We start from the raw sequence: 19,520 nt of genomic DNA, 5'->3' as shown, positions 1-19,520 counted from the left end.
CTCCTTGTCTCTGCTTCATCTTTGCATGAACCTGGTTGCCTTTTGTTGATGCGAAAAGACATGGTGACTGATAACTTGGTGTCTGAGCACCAGTAACTTCTCAGGTGGAGATTAGACCTCCCGTGGGTGGCGTAGTCAACATAAACTAAACTCTCCTTACTGCTGCTTACTACATCAGCAATGGCACTTCATGGCCAGGAAATGTCTCTGGATCTGAGAAAGCGGATTATTGCTTTACACAAGAGAGGTGAGGGCTACAAGAAGATCAGTAAAGCCTTACTTATCAGTAAGAACACGGTTGCAAAAGTGATCCAAAAATTCAAGACAGATGGAACTGCAGCCAAAGTACAGAGACGTACAGGCCGGCCAAGAAAATTAACACCCAGGCAGGAGTGGCTTGTAATGAGAAAAGTTGCGGAAAATTGTCATGCAAGTGCACAACAGGTATCTAAGGAAGTAGAGACTGAAATTGGAGTGAATGTGTCACGTGACACAATATGCCGTACAGTGCAGCGGAATGGCATGCATGGGTGTCGTCCCCGAAGGAAGCCTCTCCTAAAGCCCAGTCACAAAAAAGCCTGTCTAGAGTTCGCCAGGGCACATGCTGAAAAGGATGAAGGCTACTGGGACTCTATACTCTGGAGCGATGAGACCAAAATCAATCTTTTTGGAACTGATGGCTTCAAAGCATTCTGGCGTCGCAAGGGTGAGGAGTACAAGGAAAAATGCATGGTGCCCACAGTGAAACATGGAGGGGGTAGTGTTCTTACGTGGGGTTGCATGAGTGCTGCGGGTGTTGGAGAACTGCATTTCATTGATGGCATCATGAATTCTCAAATGTACTGCTCTATACTGAAAGCTAAGATGCTTCCATCACTTCGGGCCGTTGGTCGTCGTGCCATTTTTCAACATGACAATGACCCAAAACACACATCTAAGGCCACTGCTGACTTTCTGAAGAGGAACAGGGTGAGAGTGATTCCATGGCCAAGTATGTCACCTGATCTGAACCCTATAGAGCATCTTTGGGGAATACTGAAGAGGTAGGTTGAGCATCACTCTCCATCCAAAATCCAGGCTCTGAAAGATGTCATCCTTGAAGAATGGAAAAAGATTGATGTAGCCAAATGTTGTCAACTTGTGCACTCCATGCCAAGGAGACTTGGGGCTGTCATTGCAAATAATGGAGGCCATACAAAGTACTAAATGTACTGGATGTAATTGAGTTTGTTGTGGGGTGTACTCACTTTTGCTCCACCCCACTTTCACGGAAACAGAAAAATATGTCATTTAAGGCATCTTTTCACCTTTCTGCTTGAGTTATAATGTAAGAACATAGTGCAATAAACATCATCAAGGAACTGTTTGGGACATATTGTTTGTGTTCATTTTAATACTGTGAAAAATGTCGTTTTTCAGGGGGGGTGTACTCATTATTGCATTGCACTGTATACACATATACACACAAGTGTGTAAAACACACACAGGCAAACAGTCCAAATCGGCAGGCAAGATCAAAAACGTGATAAAAGGCAAAAGGGTCGGGCGAGGCGCAAACTGGATATCAGAGGCAAAGCAAAAATGAGAACAAGAACAAGAAACAGGCACAGGAATCAAGAAACCAGGAAATCGAGAACACGGGTAGAAAGGCTCGGTAATGCATACTGGTGTATCGTAATACTTCGCACTGATAGTGCATCAGCACAGTCCTTAAATAGGTATACTCACTCACTCACTCACTCACTCACTCAATCCTCTTCTGGCCCTAGTGGTCCTTGAGGCATTAGGAAGAGTGCTCTCCATCTGGCCCTGTCTGAGGCAATACTTGGGGCTGTATCCAGAGTCAGTCCTTTCTCTTTTAGGTCTCATTCTATTGTTCTTTGCCAGGTCTCTTTGGGGCGGCCTCTGTTTCTTTTTCCAACTGGCATCCACTTTAATGCACTCCTTGTTATTGAGTTGGGAGTCATTCGACATACATGGCCAAGCCAGGTCCATCTGCGGGCTGCAATAGTTTTCTCCAGGGGCGCCACTCCTGTTCTGCTGTGAAGGTCCTCATCTGAAATGGTGTTTGGCCAAAAGATCCCCAATATGCGTCTTAGGCATTTATTTTGGAAGACTTTAAGTTTGTGTCTGATAGTAGCTGTGGTTTTCCAGCACTCTGCTCCATACAATAAAACACTTTGCACTTTGCTCTTGTATATCTTAATTTTTGTGTTAGTATGGATTGAGGTGTCTCTCCAGAGTGGGCCGAGCATTGCAAAGGTTTGATTTGCTTTGTTAATCCGTGTATTTATTTCTTTAGTACAGTCCCCATCAGACGTTACCACGCTGCCTAGGTATGTGAACTCTTTCACATCTACAAACTGCTTGCCATTCAAACTAACCGGGTCTTTTGTAGCAGTTCTGTTTCTAAGTACTTGTATTTTCTTTTCATTTACCCGTAGCCCTATGGTACCAGCAGTTATGTGGAGTCTTCCTGTCTTCTCTTGTACATGACGGTGTAAATGTGCTAGTAGTCCTAAGTCATCAGCATAATCTAAGTCTTCCAAAACTTTGTTTAAGGTCCATTTAATGCTATGTTGATTTTCCTGGGTGACATTTTTCATTATCCAGTCAATGGCCAATGAGAAGAGCAGAGGGGAAAGGATATAACCCTGTTTAACCCCAGTATTTCCATTAAACGGATCAGTCAACATGTTGTTGTGGATAACTCTACATTCAAAGTTCTCGTACATTGATCTGATGATGTTTACCAGCTTCTGAGGTATTCCATAATGCTGGAGTATCTTATACAAAGAATCCCAATGTAGGCTATCAAACGCCTTCTCAAAATCCACAAACACGACATACAGAGGGCTGTTCCATTCTTGTGACTGCTCTAAAATCTATCTCAGTACAAAAATGTGATCAATACATGAGCGTCCCTTCCGGAAACCTGCCTGTTCCGGCCTTAATATGTTATCTACTGCTGTTTTAATCCTTTGAAGAATGATGCAACTGAAGACTTTACTTGCAATTGATAATAAGGTGATACCCCTCCAGTTATTACAATCTGTCAATTTCCCTTTTTGGGTAGTTTCACAATCACTCCAGTTTTCCAGACAGCTGGTATTGCTTCATGGTCCCATATATTCTGCAAAATGTTTCTTAGTATTTGAGGTGTAAGTTGTTTTTCTGCCTTGAGCATTTCCAGGCACACCCCATCCTCCCCAGGGGCTTTACCATTCTGCAATTTTTTAATTGCTTCTTTAACTTCCTCAACAGTAATATCATTCATGTTGATGTCAAGGTCATTGTCTGCCTCTGTTATACTTGAGAGTACTTGTGGTTCTGGTCTGTTTAGTATACCCCTGAAATGTTCTCTCCATCTTTCCAGCTTTCCCTTCTCTTCTGTGATGGTAGTGCCGTCTGCTGCTTTGACTGGCTGATCTTGGTTGGTGCTCTGGTTTCCACATAGTTTCTTTGTGATCTTGTAAACAGTCTTCATGTCTCTTCTAAGTATACACAATTCCTTAATTGCATTCAGGTGTGCATTGTTCACGGCGTAAAGGCTTTACCCTGTTTAAAACAAAACAAAATAAAAAACAAACAACAAAGAAAAAACTCTCATATATACTAACCCCGATTAACCTGTATACCCTGTATACCCCCACATTTTGTATGCTGCTGAATCTGTCCTTTTTTCAGTAGCTTTGTATAAACAATAACCGCTAAATGTAATGCAATGTTATGTAAGGTGATCGCCTAGGCATTCTCATTGTGAAAAGTAAGTCACATGTACATGGACTGGCATTTCATGTTGTATTTGTTCCTTTCTATTTGTTTTTTGTCTGTTCATATTCTTTTTGGGGGAGTAAAGTCAGTTTAAAAATGCCGTTAAATGCATAGGCCTTTAGGCCAAGTTTAATGACCTTGAGGTTATCAGAGGTCGTATGTCGTTTTACAAATGAAAAATGAATTCAGCACCCAAACATTTAACAAACAAGGCCATTTGCTAACTTCATTAATCATTTTAGTACATTTCATTCCTTAGAAAGCTGAGAAACTGGGTTCAGCTGAGACGTTTACAGGCCCAAAGTTCAATGACCTCTAGAGGTCAACAGAGATCAGATAGAGCTCGGCATATTGCAGATTTGAATTCGGCACACCCAAATTGACAAAATGAGACTGTTTGCCGACTTTGTCTCAAAAATGCCTTTGGGTGTCACAATTCTGGATTTTGATACCAGTCTATCCACTCCTGCAGCCAAGATCAGGGATCTTAGAATCAACAACACATTCCTATTAAAGTGGCCGGGGAGTGTATACTGCATTTCACATTTGAGGCAAATCTCAAAGTGCTACATAACGATACACTAGACCAACTGTAAAATGGCAAAAATATTTGGAAAGCAAAAGCGCAAAGGTTAAAATGAAGCCAGTTTGAAAAAGAAGCATTTTCAAAAAGTCATTAAAGTATAACACTGATCCTGTTCTCAGAAGTATTTAGTTTAATAAACACAAAAAAATGCTTGTTTTACTTCAAATATTCATAATGGTAAATGTCTGATTTTGGAAAACCCTCATATAACCCAAAGGGGAAACAGGAACTGAGTTAACATTACTTTTAGGAAAATTTTTAAAAGACTTTATTCATCTCATGTTCATTTGAGCACAATGAAACTCTTTCTCGAGTTTCTCTCTTCTGTATTTAACCCATTTGGGGATGTTAGTGGCGTCTGTTACCGAGGAGCGGGGGGGGGGGGGGGGGATGTTATGTGTCTTGCCCATGGATGTGTTCATTCACTCCCCCCATGCACACATTGTCCAGCTGAATCAAACTGGTGACCTTTTGGTCACAAAGCTGCTTCTTGAACTTCCATCCATCCATTATCTGTAGCCACTTATCCTGTACAGGGTCACAGGGGAGCTGGAGCCTATCCCAGCTGACTATGGGTGAGAGGCGGGTTACACTCTGGACAAGTCGCCAGATCATCGCAAGACTGACACATAGAGACACACAACCATTCACACTTACATTCAGACCTACAAGTAAGAGCCACCAAATAGCCTAACCTGCATGTCTTTGGACTGTGGGGGAAAATGGAGCACCCGGAGGAAACCCACACAGACACGGGGAGAACATGCAAACTCCACACAGAAAGGCCCTCGCCGGCCACTGGGCTTGAAACCAGAACCTTCTTGCTGTGAGGCGATAGTGCTAACCACTACACCACCGTGTCACCCCCATCATCTCATTTTTCTTTTAAAAGAAAAATGCAGCTTGTCAGTTTACCAAGAACCCACAAAGCATAAACTCTTCAAACTCCTCTTTCAAGAAGGTTGTCACAAACTGAGCAGGTGGACTCGGATGCAGGTGCAGCTTGAGTTCTTTCCTGAATACCGCAGGCATAATCATGGCAAGAAAAATCAATACTTGAAAACTAAATGCTACGATATTGCTACCTGCAGGATGAAAAAAAGCAGAAATAAGCATCGCAGGATGATAACCTACTGTTTTACTCAATCAAAACATCTGCCCTTCGCTGTTTTCATCTGCCCTGTCAGACACTTTATAGATTCCCTTTGAGAGGTGTTCCTGTACCCAGTTTACTGCTTCCTGTTTGGTGCTGAACAGAGCTCATCTATTGGTTGTTGCCATGACTGACACTGTCCATGTCAGTATTTGCATGAGCCAAGACTAAAAACATCTGGTAATTTGAAACACAGCTGATTTTATTTGAATATCAAGACGAGAATAAGACTGACAACACTGGTTCAGTTAACATTGATTTATACTTTGGAATTGTTATCCAGTAATTTTATCATGGTGTTTAATTCTTGTTCCTGCCCAGACTTCCTCCACACCCTCACACAACAGGGTTCGACAACCACAAAGCACAAACTCCTCTTTCCTGAAGATGGCATATGACGTGGTTACAGCTTTACCTCTGACTGTTTCAAAGCACTGACACTGGAGACTCCTTCCATGAATGTTTATTAAACATCACCTTTACCAGAAAAATTCACCATATCAACAATTACACAAGGTTTTTTGTTTGTTTTGTTTGTGGATGAGAGGATGAGATGAGAGCTGTTTGCCAGCTGTCTCTGCTGAAAAAGAAAACTTCCTGCTCAAAACATTAAGAATCAGAAGAATAATGAATGTTGTAATAATTCAGTTCGAATAGTATTTACGAACACATTTTACACTCATCGGGAGCTCCGTGTATAAATCCATAATTTGTAGCTGCACAACGGTCAGCGGTACCGTTATAGAAAATTAATCCACACCTTCGTTCTGACCAATCAGGATCCAGAAATCAGCAGCGCTGTGGTATACATTTCTTTATTTGTTTTTGTTTTTCCATGAAAACAATTAAGTTTCCCAGAAAATATGTGTTCAGAAGGACTGGAGCAAATCTTAAAGAAGCAAAGTCTTCATGAAGCAAACAAGCAAACAAATCGATATCCGTATAAAATAAATGAATGTTGAAAGTGTGTTTAGCGGTTACAGGAAGAAGTGTTGTGTAAGCACTACAGAGCGTGGTTGTGTTTTCCATCATGTGTGAAGTCACAGTGTTAAGAATCATTTCTTATTTCTAATTATCCTCAGTCATCTGGGTGGCCTTTCTCGCAGTACGCTGGAGGACTTTCCATGGGTGCACTGCTCATGGCGACAGCGTTCATTGTACTGACCCCCTGTAAAATAAATAAAGAAAGAAGGAAATAAAGAAATGGAGAACACAGTGTCTGTATTCTCAGCTATGCTTCGTAATGGTGTAAAGAGTAAATGATGGATCACAAAGAGGAAAAACTGTTGGTGTTGGTCATACACCATGTAGACCTTGAGATAGCCTAGTGGTTAGGGTGTCCGCCTCTCAACTGGGAGATTGTGAGTTGTACTTACGGTCGGGTCGTGTGTGTGTGTGTGTGTGTGGTGACGATTAACTGAAATGGCCGAGCTGCATTACTGGAAGATGTCGCGCACTCTGAGGAGATGCTCTTTCAGTGAGCTTCACTTCCACAATTAAAAGATTTATAAACTTCTCTTCCTCATTGAAGATGGGCTTTTCAACCAAACAGGCGTGTTGGGATTTTATTCAATCAAAAAAGATCAATCAAAAAACTAAAATGTGTTTGGTGTGTAAACGTGACTCTGGATTCTTCAGTGCTGTGGCACTTCATAACGGCGTCCTGCAGGTTTCTCTTACCAGCTGAGGTTGTTGTGCTGGATAGGAATTGACCACAGGAACACACATCTCAGGGTTCTGAACCACATTGACGATGTTCAGCTGTTGGACACAATCACAGAGCTTCAGTTACACAATAATAACATATACGCATCACAACAGTTCAAACTGTTCACTACACTTCCAATACTCGATATTAATCCCAGTGAAATATAAAGGTCACATTCGTTGCTGTCATGAATCTCAGAACATGGCTGAACCAGATTCCATTTCCTAATAGCTACAGACATTTCCTGGCTCAAGGTCATCGTGCTTCTAACACTGTGTGAGTGTTCAAGCAAACTTGGCTGTCTGAAGCCAGAAATAAAATGAATATTTGCTGAAAGCTGTCTACAAAAATGGACAGGAAATTAAAAAATGGAAGGAACGTAGAGCTTCACTGAACAGCTGACCTTCTATTCCAGTGAAGGCTTTTTCACCGGGTGGGTTTAATCAGTGAAAGATGTAACCGAGTGTCCAGACAGCTGAGTTAGCTTGGAGCTGAGCTCTGATGAGTTTATTGGGAACAGACAGTAGCAGGGCAAAGCATGTGTTCGGATATCAAATCAAGCAATCATGTCTGTTTATCAGCTTGCCATCTCCTGAGAATGAAAGCTATGTGACACATGACAATATTGCATCTTTTACTAAAAAAAAAACAACTTACAGTTGGTTCACTGGAGCAGGTGGCTTTGCAGGTGAAAGCTGAAACTGCAATAGAGACGGTGAACTGGAGCACAGAGAAAACCAGCAGAACGCCGGTGATTCCATGGCGATAGCTCTGAAATAAAGATCCACCATCACAAAAAAAATACATGTCAAAAAGTCTTGCGACTTAGTCACTGCTTTGTTTGTTTGTTCAGAACTGTATGTTTTTGGATTAAAATAGGCAGAATATATATATATATATATATATATATATATATATATATATATATATATATATATATATATATATAGGGGGCAGCATGGTGGTGTAGTGGTTAGCACTGTCGCCTCACCTTTACCCCTGCCAACTTTCTTAGATGACATTATGTTTTTTCCTCCATCAGTTTGATGAGATGAGATGAGTTTTCTTGTTTGTATTTTTTTTGCTTGTTTGTTCCCAATGTAACTCAAAAAGTAATGAACAGATTTGGATGAAATTTGGAAGAAAGTTGATCCATGGGCTGAGGAACAATTGATTAAATTTTTATCCAAATCCAGATATGTATGTATGCGGATCCAGGATTTTTTTTTTTTTGTTTGCCTGTTCCCAACATAACTCGAAAAGTAGTGAATGGATTTGGATGAAATTTGGTGGACAGCTTGAGCATTATCATTTGTTCAAGATATGATTTTGATCTTGATCCAGATCAGGATCCAAATTCTGATATAATCAGTTGAAATCTGTGTCTTCAATAGTCCCATACATGTATGGATCAACGTCCCAGATGAGTAAACATCTCGATATATTATGTGGCTTGGCAGAGCCGTTCTCGTTTTATTTGTATTGTTTTTAATTTATTTTATTTGGGTATTTTCTTCCATTACACACCTCATGCTAAAATAGTAATAAATAAATAAATCATACCACTGCAAGATACCAATTCCTGCAATCATCCTCTCTATAGTAGCAGTATCTGTACACTGGGGAAATCACCAACTCTATGGAAAGTATGATGATGGCAATTCCTGCAGCTATCGTGCTCAAAATATTGACCACCATAGTGGCTTTCACCTGAGGGGAAAAAAAGAGTAAAATAAATAAATAAAAATTAAAAAACCCATCAGACCCCAGCTAGTTCTCAATCAGAAGCCATAAAAATCCTAAAAATGAAACTCAAACTGAAGGAACAAGTGCAAACTTTTAACATAAATGTCCATCAGCAGTCGGCTCATCCACAGTAAGACTTTTTTTATAATTACAAAGTGATTTTAGCGAAGTACTTTCTGTTAAACATGAAAAATTTCTTTATGGATTTAAATTAAAATTGTTTAATGATTTATTGATTTATTTTTTGAATCAAATACTTATCTGAAGCGGTCTGTCCTGTTTCATTTTACTAGCTCCATTTACAGTGTCTTACATAAGTATTCACCCCCTTCTTCAATGTTTTACCCATGTTCTTCATATTCTGAGATGAAATATAAACACAAATCAAATGTAGGACTTTTATCAGAAATGTTCTGTTTCTCTGGAAACTTCACGTAATTCACTCCATCTGCCATGAACGGACTGCAGTCACTCCCTGAACTCTGATACAGTACATGGTTTCTAATTAGTGAGAGGATTCATATTCATATCCATGTTCAGGCAAATGACGATAACTCAACCTCTCCCCGATTAAAATCTTACTCATGAATTGTTCTTCTCGAATCCAATATTCCACACCCTAAAAAAAAATCCTTCTTAGGGTTCTTAAAATTTGTTGTTTTTTTCCAACATGGACATCATCCGTTTTCTTGGACTCATAATATTACATATCTATAAGTGGCAAAAGTATGTGAACCTTTGCTTTCAGTATCTGGTGTGACCCCCTTGTTCAGCAATAACTGCAACTAAACATTTCCAGTAACTGTTGATCAGTCCTGCACACCAGCTTGGAGGAATTTTAGCCCATTCCTCCATACAGAACAGCTTCATCTCTGGGATGTTGGTGAGTTTCCTCACAGGAACTGCTTGCTTCAGGTCCTTCCACAACATTTCCATTGGATTAAGGTCAGGACTTTGACTTGGCCATTCCAAAACATTAACTTTATTCTTCTTTAACCATTCTTTGGTAGAACTACTTGTGTGCTTAGGGTCATTGTCTTGCTGCATGACCCACCTTGTCTTGAGATTCAGTTCATGGACAGATGTCCTGACATTTTACTTTATAATTTGCTGGTATGATTCAGAATTCATTGTTCCATCAATGACGGCAAGCCGTCCTGGCCCAGATGCAGCAAAACAGGCCCAAACCATGATACTACCACCACCATGTTTCACAGATGGGATAAGGTTCTTATGATGGAATGCAGTGTTTTCCTTTTTCCAAACATAACGCTACTCATTTAAACCAAAAAGTTCTATTTTGGTCTCATCCATCCACAAAACATTTTTCCAATAGCCATCTGGCTTGTCCACGTGACTTTTAGCAAATTGCAGACGAGCAGCAATGTTCTTTTTGGAGAGCAGTGGCTTTCTCCTTGCAACCCTGCCATGCAAACTATTGTTGTTCAGTGTTCTCCTGATGTTGGATTCATGAACATTAGCATTAACCAATGTGAGAGAGGCCTTCAGTTGCTTAGAAGTTACCCTGGGGTCCATTGTGATCTCGCTGACTATTAAATGCCTTGTTCTTGGAGTGATCTTTGTTGGTCGACCACTCCTGTGGAGGGTAACAATGGTCTTGAATTTCCTCCATTTGTACCCAATCTGTCTGACTGTGGATTGGTGGAGTCCAAACTCTTTAGAGATGGTTTTGTAACCTTTTCCAGCCTGATGAGCATCAACAACGCTTTTTCTGAGGTCCTCAGAGATGTCCTTTTTTCGTGCCATGATACATTTCCATAAACATATGTTGTGAAGATCAGACTTTGATAGATCCCTGTTCTTTAAATAAAACAGGGTGCCCACTCACACCTGATTGTCATCCCATTGATTGAAAACACCTGACTCTAATTTCACCTTCAAATTAACTGCTAATCCTAGAGGTTCACATACTTTTGCCACTCACAGATATGTAATATTGGATCATTTTCCGCGATAAATAAATGACCAAGTATAATATTTTTGTCTCATTTGTTTAACTGGGTTCTCTTTATCTACTTTTAGGACTTGTGTGAAAATCTGATGATGTTTTAGGTCATATTTATGCAGAAATATAGAAAATTCTAAAGGGTTCACAAACTTTGAAGCACCAGTGTACTCTTCATTTTACTGTGGCTTGTTAAACTGTGACTACAGGTCACATTTCAAAATACTGCAGGAGCAGATGGAATTAATAGCGAAATTAATTAGTAAAGTAAATGAAAAGATAGAAAGCATTAATTTAATTCATTCAGCAATTCAATAAAGAATCGATATAAGACAAACTGCTTTTCATCCGTGTGTGTGTGTGTGTGTGTGTGTGTGTGTGTGTGTGTTTCCACACGAAAGAAGGTAATGCTGTTGGTGTAAAAATGCTGTTGGTGTTTACCTACCACACAGTGATTCAGTTTGTTGTTTGCTGCAACAGCCAGAGAACCAGCGCTGATGTGCTGCAAGTGCAGAAATATATATATATTTTTCCCCTGAAACTGACACTGAATAATATACACATAAAAGTCAAGAAAACTGAAGAAGCCTTACAAACAGTGAGCCCCAGAACATGACTCCAGAAACCACGCTGATGCTGTCAGGAAAGATTGCGAGCACGATACCAAACAAGATCGTCAACACACCGACCATTATTTGGACAGTCTGTGGTTAAAAACAAAAAAACAGAAACACACAAATAAACTTGCAGTATTTTTGCAAACTATATTCATGTTTCTTATGCAAAGTATTTGTAGTGAAGAACAAATAAATGATCACACTCGGTAGACGTATCAGACGCTCGCTTTGAAAATTGTGCATGCAGACGCTCATCTAAGTTTCCAAACCTGTCATTGATTCACTCTTTAATATTTTCTATTGTCAATACTCTCATTAAAAAGCTTATAATCTCTGCTTTCCACAGAAATGTATCTGGTTAAGATCTCAGTACTTTGGGAGTAACAGCAGGTTGAAGTCGCTACAAAAGAGTAAAAACTCTGCTCGCGGGACGTCGGGAAACTCATGATGTTTTTCTTTTTGAGTCACGGGAAAGCAGTCAGGCTCTCTCTCTCTCTCTCTCTCTCTCTCTCTCTCTCTCCTGATCGGTTTCCCACTGGATTACTCGTCAATATCAATCAGATCACTTTTATAGCGATGTTCTCTCGCTCTCACTCTTTCTGATGAAGGATTCAGCAACATTTTCCCTCTGCTAGTTTTGAGACTTTGAAGTGAGTTTTCAGAGCTTTACCTACTTTTTTTTTTCAAATCAAACTGATTCATGTAAATAAATAACTATTATAGAACAAAACTTGAGTTGTTTTGATGAAAAATATTGAGATCTTAGTGGTCGGAGTGAGATTTTAAGAAACGTAAGAGTCAGTTTCAGTTCAGTTAATGTAAATTGTTTATTGGATGTAGATCAGACAGTTTTTTCGAGGTTTGCCTTGAAAGCTGTGAATATTAACCGAAATAATCATTTATATTCTTTCATATAAACACTAGTCAGCCCTACTGAGAAATACAAAGACCTACAGAGCATAAAGAGGGGATTAGAAATAATCTTTTATGACTTTTTTATTTTGATAGAGAATGGTAGATGTGAGACTTTCAGTGCTTATTTTTGCAGATTTTATAATTAACATTGATTTCTCCTTCTTTGTGATGTATAAATGAGAGTTACGATCACCTTTATACTGCACAAATAAAGCCATTTGGTGAAACTTTGAAGAGGAGAGCATACCGATTTAACGTGTTTACCTAATTAGCATAATTAATACTAATTGAATATTAATTTCCATAATTCTTTTTTCATTATTTTTTCAAATATTGTACTCACTATACAACCATTTATGTGCTGCCAATTTCCATGTAAATATCTTGAAAAATAGAAAAGTTAAACGTAAACGTAAATGTCTTCTTCCGCTTATCCGGGACCGGGTCGCGGAGGCAGCAGTCTAAGCATGGAAGCCCAAACTTCCCTTTTAGAAATAGAAAAGTTATTAAGAAAAAAAACCTTTTGTTCTGACTGGATGTGATCCTCATACAGTTTTCTAAAAATTAAACCATTTCTTCATCCTTTGATTTGTAATATCTCAAGAACGGATAAACATATTTTAATTCTGTAAAAAGTCTGTTGTTCTGCATTCAATTCTGAATTCAATGAGACAAGTTTCAAGTTGCACTATTTGGATTTAATTTGAATTTTCACCTGATATGCCCAACCACACTCATTTACATCACCGAGCCAAAACATGATGACCGTCACAGGTGTCCTGTAATGACGGCACGTGTCAGTGTGTACGATGTACTCGACTCGACGGTAAGTGACAGTCGGTTCTTGGTGTCGATGGGTTGGATATGGGACACGGTGCTGAGGGTAATGAAGACAATCCCATCTGCTCCAAACCAACAAGAGGGCTACTGGAAAGGTTACTGATGATTAATGATGATTAGGAGGAATGAGACACAACACACTGCTGACTATGAAGCTGTGTATCTGCAGAACCAGTCACCGACCCCATGCTGACCCTTGTGCCCTGAGAAAGCATCTACAATGGGCATGAAAGTGTCAGAACTGGACCTTGAAGCGATGGAAGCAGGTCACCAGGAAGCACCAGGATGCACTATGTGAAGAAGAAAAGCTGGTGTGATGCTCCTGGGGTCCTGCATTCACCTCGTACATTCCTGAAGACCAGGTACACCCCTTCACTGCACATTGGAAATGGTTTGAGGAACATGATGAAGAGCTCCAGGTGGTGTCCTGGATCTGCTGATAACGTCTTGCTGCCAGACTCCACAGCACACCTTCAGAGGTCTTGTTGTAGATTCGTTGTCTCAGTGAGTCAGAGCTGTTTTGGCGGCACGCAGATGACCAACAGCAAATTCGACAGGAGGTCACACAGTTTTGGTTCACTGTTGTGAAGGTTGTTTTCATTTTAGTTTATTTTTTATGTAATAAAATGGAAAGGAGATATCAAATAGTCTCAGAAAAAGTTTAGATTTTTTATGTTATTTTATAATAATATTTACAGAATTAATTAAAAATGTAATCAGATATTTTATGAATGTATGAATTTCATTTAGGCTTAAATGTATTTTTATGTGTCATTATTATTTTTAAATATATTGTAATTATATTATAATAATTATTATTGTTTTGTTTCATATCTGTTTACACTGGGTTAATTTATTTTTTATTCTGAATTACTTTTTTTTACTGTTTGTTTTCCTATTTATTTTATTATTCCATATTTGTGTATTCATTTGAGAGGTTAAAATATTTTATTCAGTAATTTAATATGAATAATATGAATTATGTATTTATTTATTTATTTGTTTATTTATGATGTAATTGTATAACTTACTCCCAGAGCTTTCGGTTCTCCTTTCAGGAATTTCTGCAGTGGGCTGATTGTCTGACAGGGATTTTGTCCGGCTGTAGTCGGGGCTGTTGATGAGGGAAGAACCTGAGTGACGATGGTGTAGCCACTTCCCACATTAGTGAGCGGGATCGAAGCGCTGGCCATCTTTAATAAAGCACCTCTGTGTGATTAATCTGTGAACAAAAAACACGTTCACTATCAGTGTGATGGGATAATGTGAGATGAAACTGGACTAGAAATGATGACATCATTAAAATGTTATTTCTTGGTTCTGTACAGGTTTTTAAATCAACTCCAAGAGTCTAATGTTGTTCCTGAGGCTTTAAAGAGAAAACCATGTTTATATAAAGTTAGAAGAAGCAGAAGAAAAAGGAAAAGTGGAAGAAAAGAAGTAGAACAGAAGGGTGGAAAATTTGAGGAACTGTATTTTGTTACTGGGCTTTCAAAGAACTTGTTGCGAATCTCAAAGGTCCATTCCATGTGTGTTTTAAAAATAGGGACATAAAGACAATCCACTATTATTTTATTATAACACTGACGGAAACATATAAAATAAGGAGTCTTCTTTGGCCCCCTAGAAGTCATATATGTGTGTATATTTGTGTTGTGGCCCAAGTGGATAAGGCACCATACCATAAATCCAGGGACCTGGGTTCAATTCCAACCTGAGGTCATTTCCTGGTCTCTCTCTCCCACTCATTTCCTGTCTCTACACTGTCCTTTCCAATAAAGGTGAAAAAAGCCCCCCCCCCCCCCCCCCCCCAAAAAAAATGGCTTAGTTTCATCGTATCTCAGATATATTGCTTTTGCTGGATGATGTAACTGAGGAAATGTCTGAACTTTATTTGGGGTTAATCAGAGTCATTTTACTTGATGGCAGGTGTGAACCCAAAAAGACTGAATGCTGTCATTAAAGCAAAAGGTGCTTCAACAAAGTATTAGTTTAAGGGTGTGCACACTTATGCAACCAGCTTATTGTACGTTTTACTTTTTATGTTTTATCCCCAAACAGATTTGTTTGTTTTTCAATTGAATTGTACAGGTTATAGGTGGGCGGCACAGTGGTGTAGTGGTTAGTGCTGTCGCCTCACAGCAAGAAGGTCCGGGTTCGAGGCCCATGGCCGGCGAGGGCCTTTCTGTGCAGAGTTTGCATGTTGTCCGCGTGGGTTTCCTCCGGGTGCTCCGGTTTCCCCCACAGTCCAAAGACATGCAGGTTAGGTTAACTGGTGACTCTAAATTGAGCGCAGGTGTGAATGTGAGTGTGAATGGTTGTCTGTGTCTATGTGTCAGCCCTGTGATGACCTGGCGACTTGTCCAGGGTGAACCCTGCCTTTCGCCCGTAGTCAGCTGGGATAGGCTCCAGCTTGCCTGTGACCCTGTAGAAGGATAAAGCGGCTAGAGATAATGAGATGAGAGGTTATACGTCACATTAAAGCTGGGAAAAGTTTTGAAATGGTTTATCATGGTCTCATTTTTTGTACATCTGAAAAACTTATCATTTTACCGGAGTGTGTAGACTTTTATATCCACCGTATTCCATTCAGCTACTCGCCTTCAACTCGTTCAGTATCATGCTAGCTGAATGGAATATATCTGATAGACCATGAAAAAAAGTCAGACATTATTATTTAAGTATGTCACTCATATGCGTGATGTATTTTGTCTGAAAAATGCAAGTTTTTCAACATGAGAAGATAAACTTCACATCTTCAATCCAACATGTGATTTTCTTTTTATTATATCGACACATTCACAAACAAACAAACAAACAAACAAAAAAACAAAAAAAAAAAATTTTATTAAAACAATTCCTCGATTTCCTCAAGAGTGATAATATTGAGACATATGTTACTCAATATCCTGGACGTAGTTTCTATGGAAAGTACGAGTGGTGAGAGGACTTGTGTGAAAATTTGATGATGTTTTAGGTCATATTTATGCAGGATTATAGAGAATTCTCAAGGGTTCACAAACTTTCAAGCACCACTGTATGTGTTGAAATGGTCACAGGTTTTCTGATATTCATGTCTCTGAGCTGGGAAGCTTAAAGCTGATAAATTACAGTGAAGGAAGACCTTGGAAAAGGTTCTCAGTTTAAGTACGTTTAATAAATAAATAAATACATAAATAAATAACCACACCTCATCACACCTTCTAAACGGACGTGGATCAGAGGCCTGAGTGCAAAGAGTCCTTAGGTGGGTTTGACGACTTTTTTTTTTTTTTACATTTTTTTCAACATATTAGACGTGACCTTACATTAATTTCATCAGATCAAGTCAGTTGAAAATATTTAATTTTTATAATCAAATGCATTTAAAAGTAACTCCGGAAAACTTTTTTTTTCTTCTTCTGTCTGGCTACATCCATTTTTAACCAAGACTTTGACATATTATTCATACTTTCACTTCAGTATCATTTCTCAGTATTGTGTCCAAACCTGAAAATAACCATTTTATTTACACTGAACTTGTCATTTGAGGTAAAACTATGGAGTAAAATTCTACACAGTCACCCAGTTTGCAAGACAAAACCAGAAAAGAAGCCATTTTAAAACATTTTTCACTCCTTTATCTCTCTTTAAAGAAAACACTGATCTGCTCCTGTTACATGTCTGTTAAAAACAATAGAAATCATTTAGTTTAATAAAGACAAAAAGGCTTATTTTACCTCCTGTCCTTTAGCAGTGCAGTCTCTCTCTCTCTCTCTCTCTACGACTAAACACTTTCATTTCGTCAGTGTACTGTTATCCTAAACTCCTCCTATTCTTCAGAAATGTTTACAGTTCCAGTGACGCAGATTTCCTGCCTCGAGATTGAGCCGAAATACAAGACCTGAATGAAAAAAGAAAAGAAAAAAAATCCCACAAAGCTGTTATGCAACCAGATGTGATGTCTGAACATGACACAGAGCTCCAGAGAGAATCAGAGCCAAGCCTGCTATTGTTTTTGCTCCACAGAGCAGAAGTATTTCCAGCAGGAGCAGAATGATTACCATCAGCGCTGCCTAGAAACATGACCTGGAGTAAACTTTAAAAGACCACAGCAACAGGAACATGACTGCAATGATAAATATAACTGCAAGCAGGGATTCGTGGGCCCAAGCACTAAGGGTGCACAAAGGCCTGTTTCATGAGTGAGTGCTGACATGTGGATGTGATGTCACATCAGTGAACATACATGTGATCCTATGGGCCATGTGCAGTGGAGTTCTGCCACGCTTCCTGATTGCACGATGTGATATGTTTAGAATGATGGATATGTTTTCATGCTTGTTATAACTCTGATAAATCCAGTGTGAGGAGAATTTAAACAACGTTGTTTTATAAACCTCACTTCCTTTTGCTAGTTGGAAGTGGTACAACTATGAGTCACGATTAACGACATTGTTTGTCAGTAACTCCACTGAAAACACACAAACTATAAACATGGACACTCAGAACTACATTGCCGAAGAACCGCAGTGCCATCTGTCACCTGAGTACTAATTACAGCTGTCACACATTCCCCTAATCAGCACTCCACCTACTTAACATACACTCACACAACACCCCAGTGCGAAGTATCATCCTGTTTGCCCAATACATGCCAAGTCTTGCATTCTCCCATTTGGCTCTGTTTTCTGATGTTTTGCTTGTGTTATTCTACTACGATTCCTGTATCGCCTATTCTACATCATTTGCCGATCGCCTGACCTATGCCTGTTTCCTGACCTCACTTCTTTCTTGGCTTTGTCAACCATCTACTTCCCCACTCTCCTCTGTGCATACATTAGCAAGTGTCTGAACTCTGACAAGATACTTCACAGTTATGGATGTAGCAGAGGATGCGAAGCAGACGGCTTTGAACGCTCAGGAATGCCTATTAGGAGAACATCAACAGATGTTAGTGGACCTCAACACCCGCATGTCGCAGCGAGCAACTGTGATGTCACAGGCCCTCCTACAGTGCCCCGAGTCCCTCTCCAGCTCTGCACTACAACTTCCACCTCCAGGGAAATTCGCAAGAGACCCCACCGAGTGCAAGGGTTTCTTGCTTCAGTGTTCAATGTATTTCGCTACCATGGCTACCCTTTCTGACAAGCACAAGATTGATAAGTTTATGACTTTTCTCACAGGCAAAGCGCTGCGCTGGGCCAGTGCAATTTAGGACAAAGAACAAGATCAGTCGATTTCCTATGAGCAATTCTTCTCCATGTTTAAAAGAGTTTTTAACCACAAACCAGAGGGAATTGAAATCAGAGACAGTCTGTGACCCATTTCACAAGGTTCCCAAAGTGTAGCAGAATATGCTCTCGATTTCAGAACAATAGCGGCGGCTAGTGGATGGAACGAACCTGCTTTGAAAGCTGTTTTCTGCCAGGGTCTACACCCCACAGTTCTAAGTGAACTCACTTGCCAGGATGAATGGCTCACTTTGGACTCGCTGATTGATCTAGCGATTCAACTGGATCATCTGCTGACTCACAGACCCTTCATTCAGGAAAGCGCTAAATCTGACACTGTTATGGAAATTTCTAATAAACACTTCAGAACAGTTGTCTTTTCAGTCATTTGTTAAGGTACATCATATCTCATCTCATCTCATCATCTCTAGCCGCTTTATCCTTCTACAGGGTCGCAGGCAAGCTGGAGCCTATCCCAGCTGACTACGGGCGAAAGGCGGGGTTCACCCTGGACAAGTCGCCAGGTGGTACATCATATAAAAGAAATATAAGATAGGAAAGAAAGAAAATTAAAGCAGAACATCACCTCTAGTGATGTTAGAGTACACACGCGCTCTGAGTTGTGTTTTAGTAGCTGTTATCTATGTACTCTAAAGGCATTCGCTTTACTGCCTGTGTCTTCACGTGATTGGCTCAAGATTTTCAATGAAGCTTTGCTAATGAGTGCACCTGGCATGCTTTGGTATGTGCAGGCAGATGCAAGCAGGGAGAACTCAAGCTCCCTGCTTATCACCACCGAGGTCAGGAGAGGTGGTTACATCATGAGAAGATGCATAGTTAGGATGAACTCAAGCACCCTGCTCATTACCACCGAGGTCACAGAAAAGCGATTACAACATTGGAAAAAACATCTTTCTCAGTACACTAGGCCACTTAAGCTCAACACACAGAAACACAGAGAATAATAATGTTCGTCCATTAAATTTCCCTCACATTTCCCCC

The 19,520-nt window shown here is 39.8% G+C and overlaps 1 protein-coding gene across 1 annotated transcript; it reads right to left on the bottom strand.

Annotated features, from left to right (window-relative positions):
• Positions 1-5,960: 5,960 nt before the first annotated feature.
• Positions 5,961-17,130, bottom strand: LOC132884737 (membrane-spanning 4-domains subfamily A member 12-like). Its single transcript, XM_060918634.1, has 8 exons — positions 17,025-17,130; positions 14,337-14,527; positions 11,527-11,637; positions 11,379-11,435; positions 8,785-8,931; positions 7,879-7,992; positions 7,194-7,274; positions 5,961-6,681 (listed from the first exon to the last, which is right to left on the bottom strand). The coding sequence occupies exons 2-8, from the start codon at positions 14,496-14,498 to the stop codon at positions 6,592-6,594; spliced, it is 762 nt and encodes a 253-aa protein (XP_060774617.1). The 5' UTR covers positions 14,499-14,527; positions 17,025-17,130; the 3' UTR covers positions 5,961-6,591.
• Positions 17,131-19,520: the final 2,390 nt, after the last annotated feature.

This window comes from Neoarius graeffei, chromosome 4 (assembly GCF_027579695.1).
Source record: "Neoarius graeffei isolate fNeoGra1 chromosome 4, fNeoGra1.pri, whole genome shotgun sequence".
Taxonomy (NCBI): domain Eukaryota; kingdom Metazoa; phylum Chordata; class Actinopteri; order Siluriformes; family Ariidae; genus Neoarius; species Neoarius graeffei.
The sequence above is the reverse complement of the archived record's forward strand: the minus strand, read 5'-3'. Positions and strand labels throughout refer to the sequence as shown.

Bases quoted from the DNA above. Each gene is read 5' to 3' on its own strand.
- LOC132884737 (XM_060918634.1), bottom strand. From the start codon at position 14,498: ATGGCCAGCGCTTCGATCCCGCTCACTAATGTGGGAAGTGGCTACACC. The intron at 8,932-11,378 runs GTAGGTAAACAC...TTTTCCCCTCAG, and splicing joins ACAAACTGAATCACTGTGTG to GTGAAAGCCACTATGGTGGT. The intron at 7,275-7,878 runs GTAAGTTGTTTT...TGTGTCCAACAG, and splicing joins CCTGCTCCAGTGAACCAACT to CTGAACATCGTCAATGTGGT.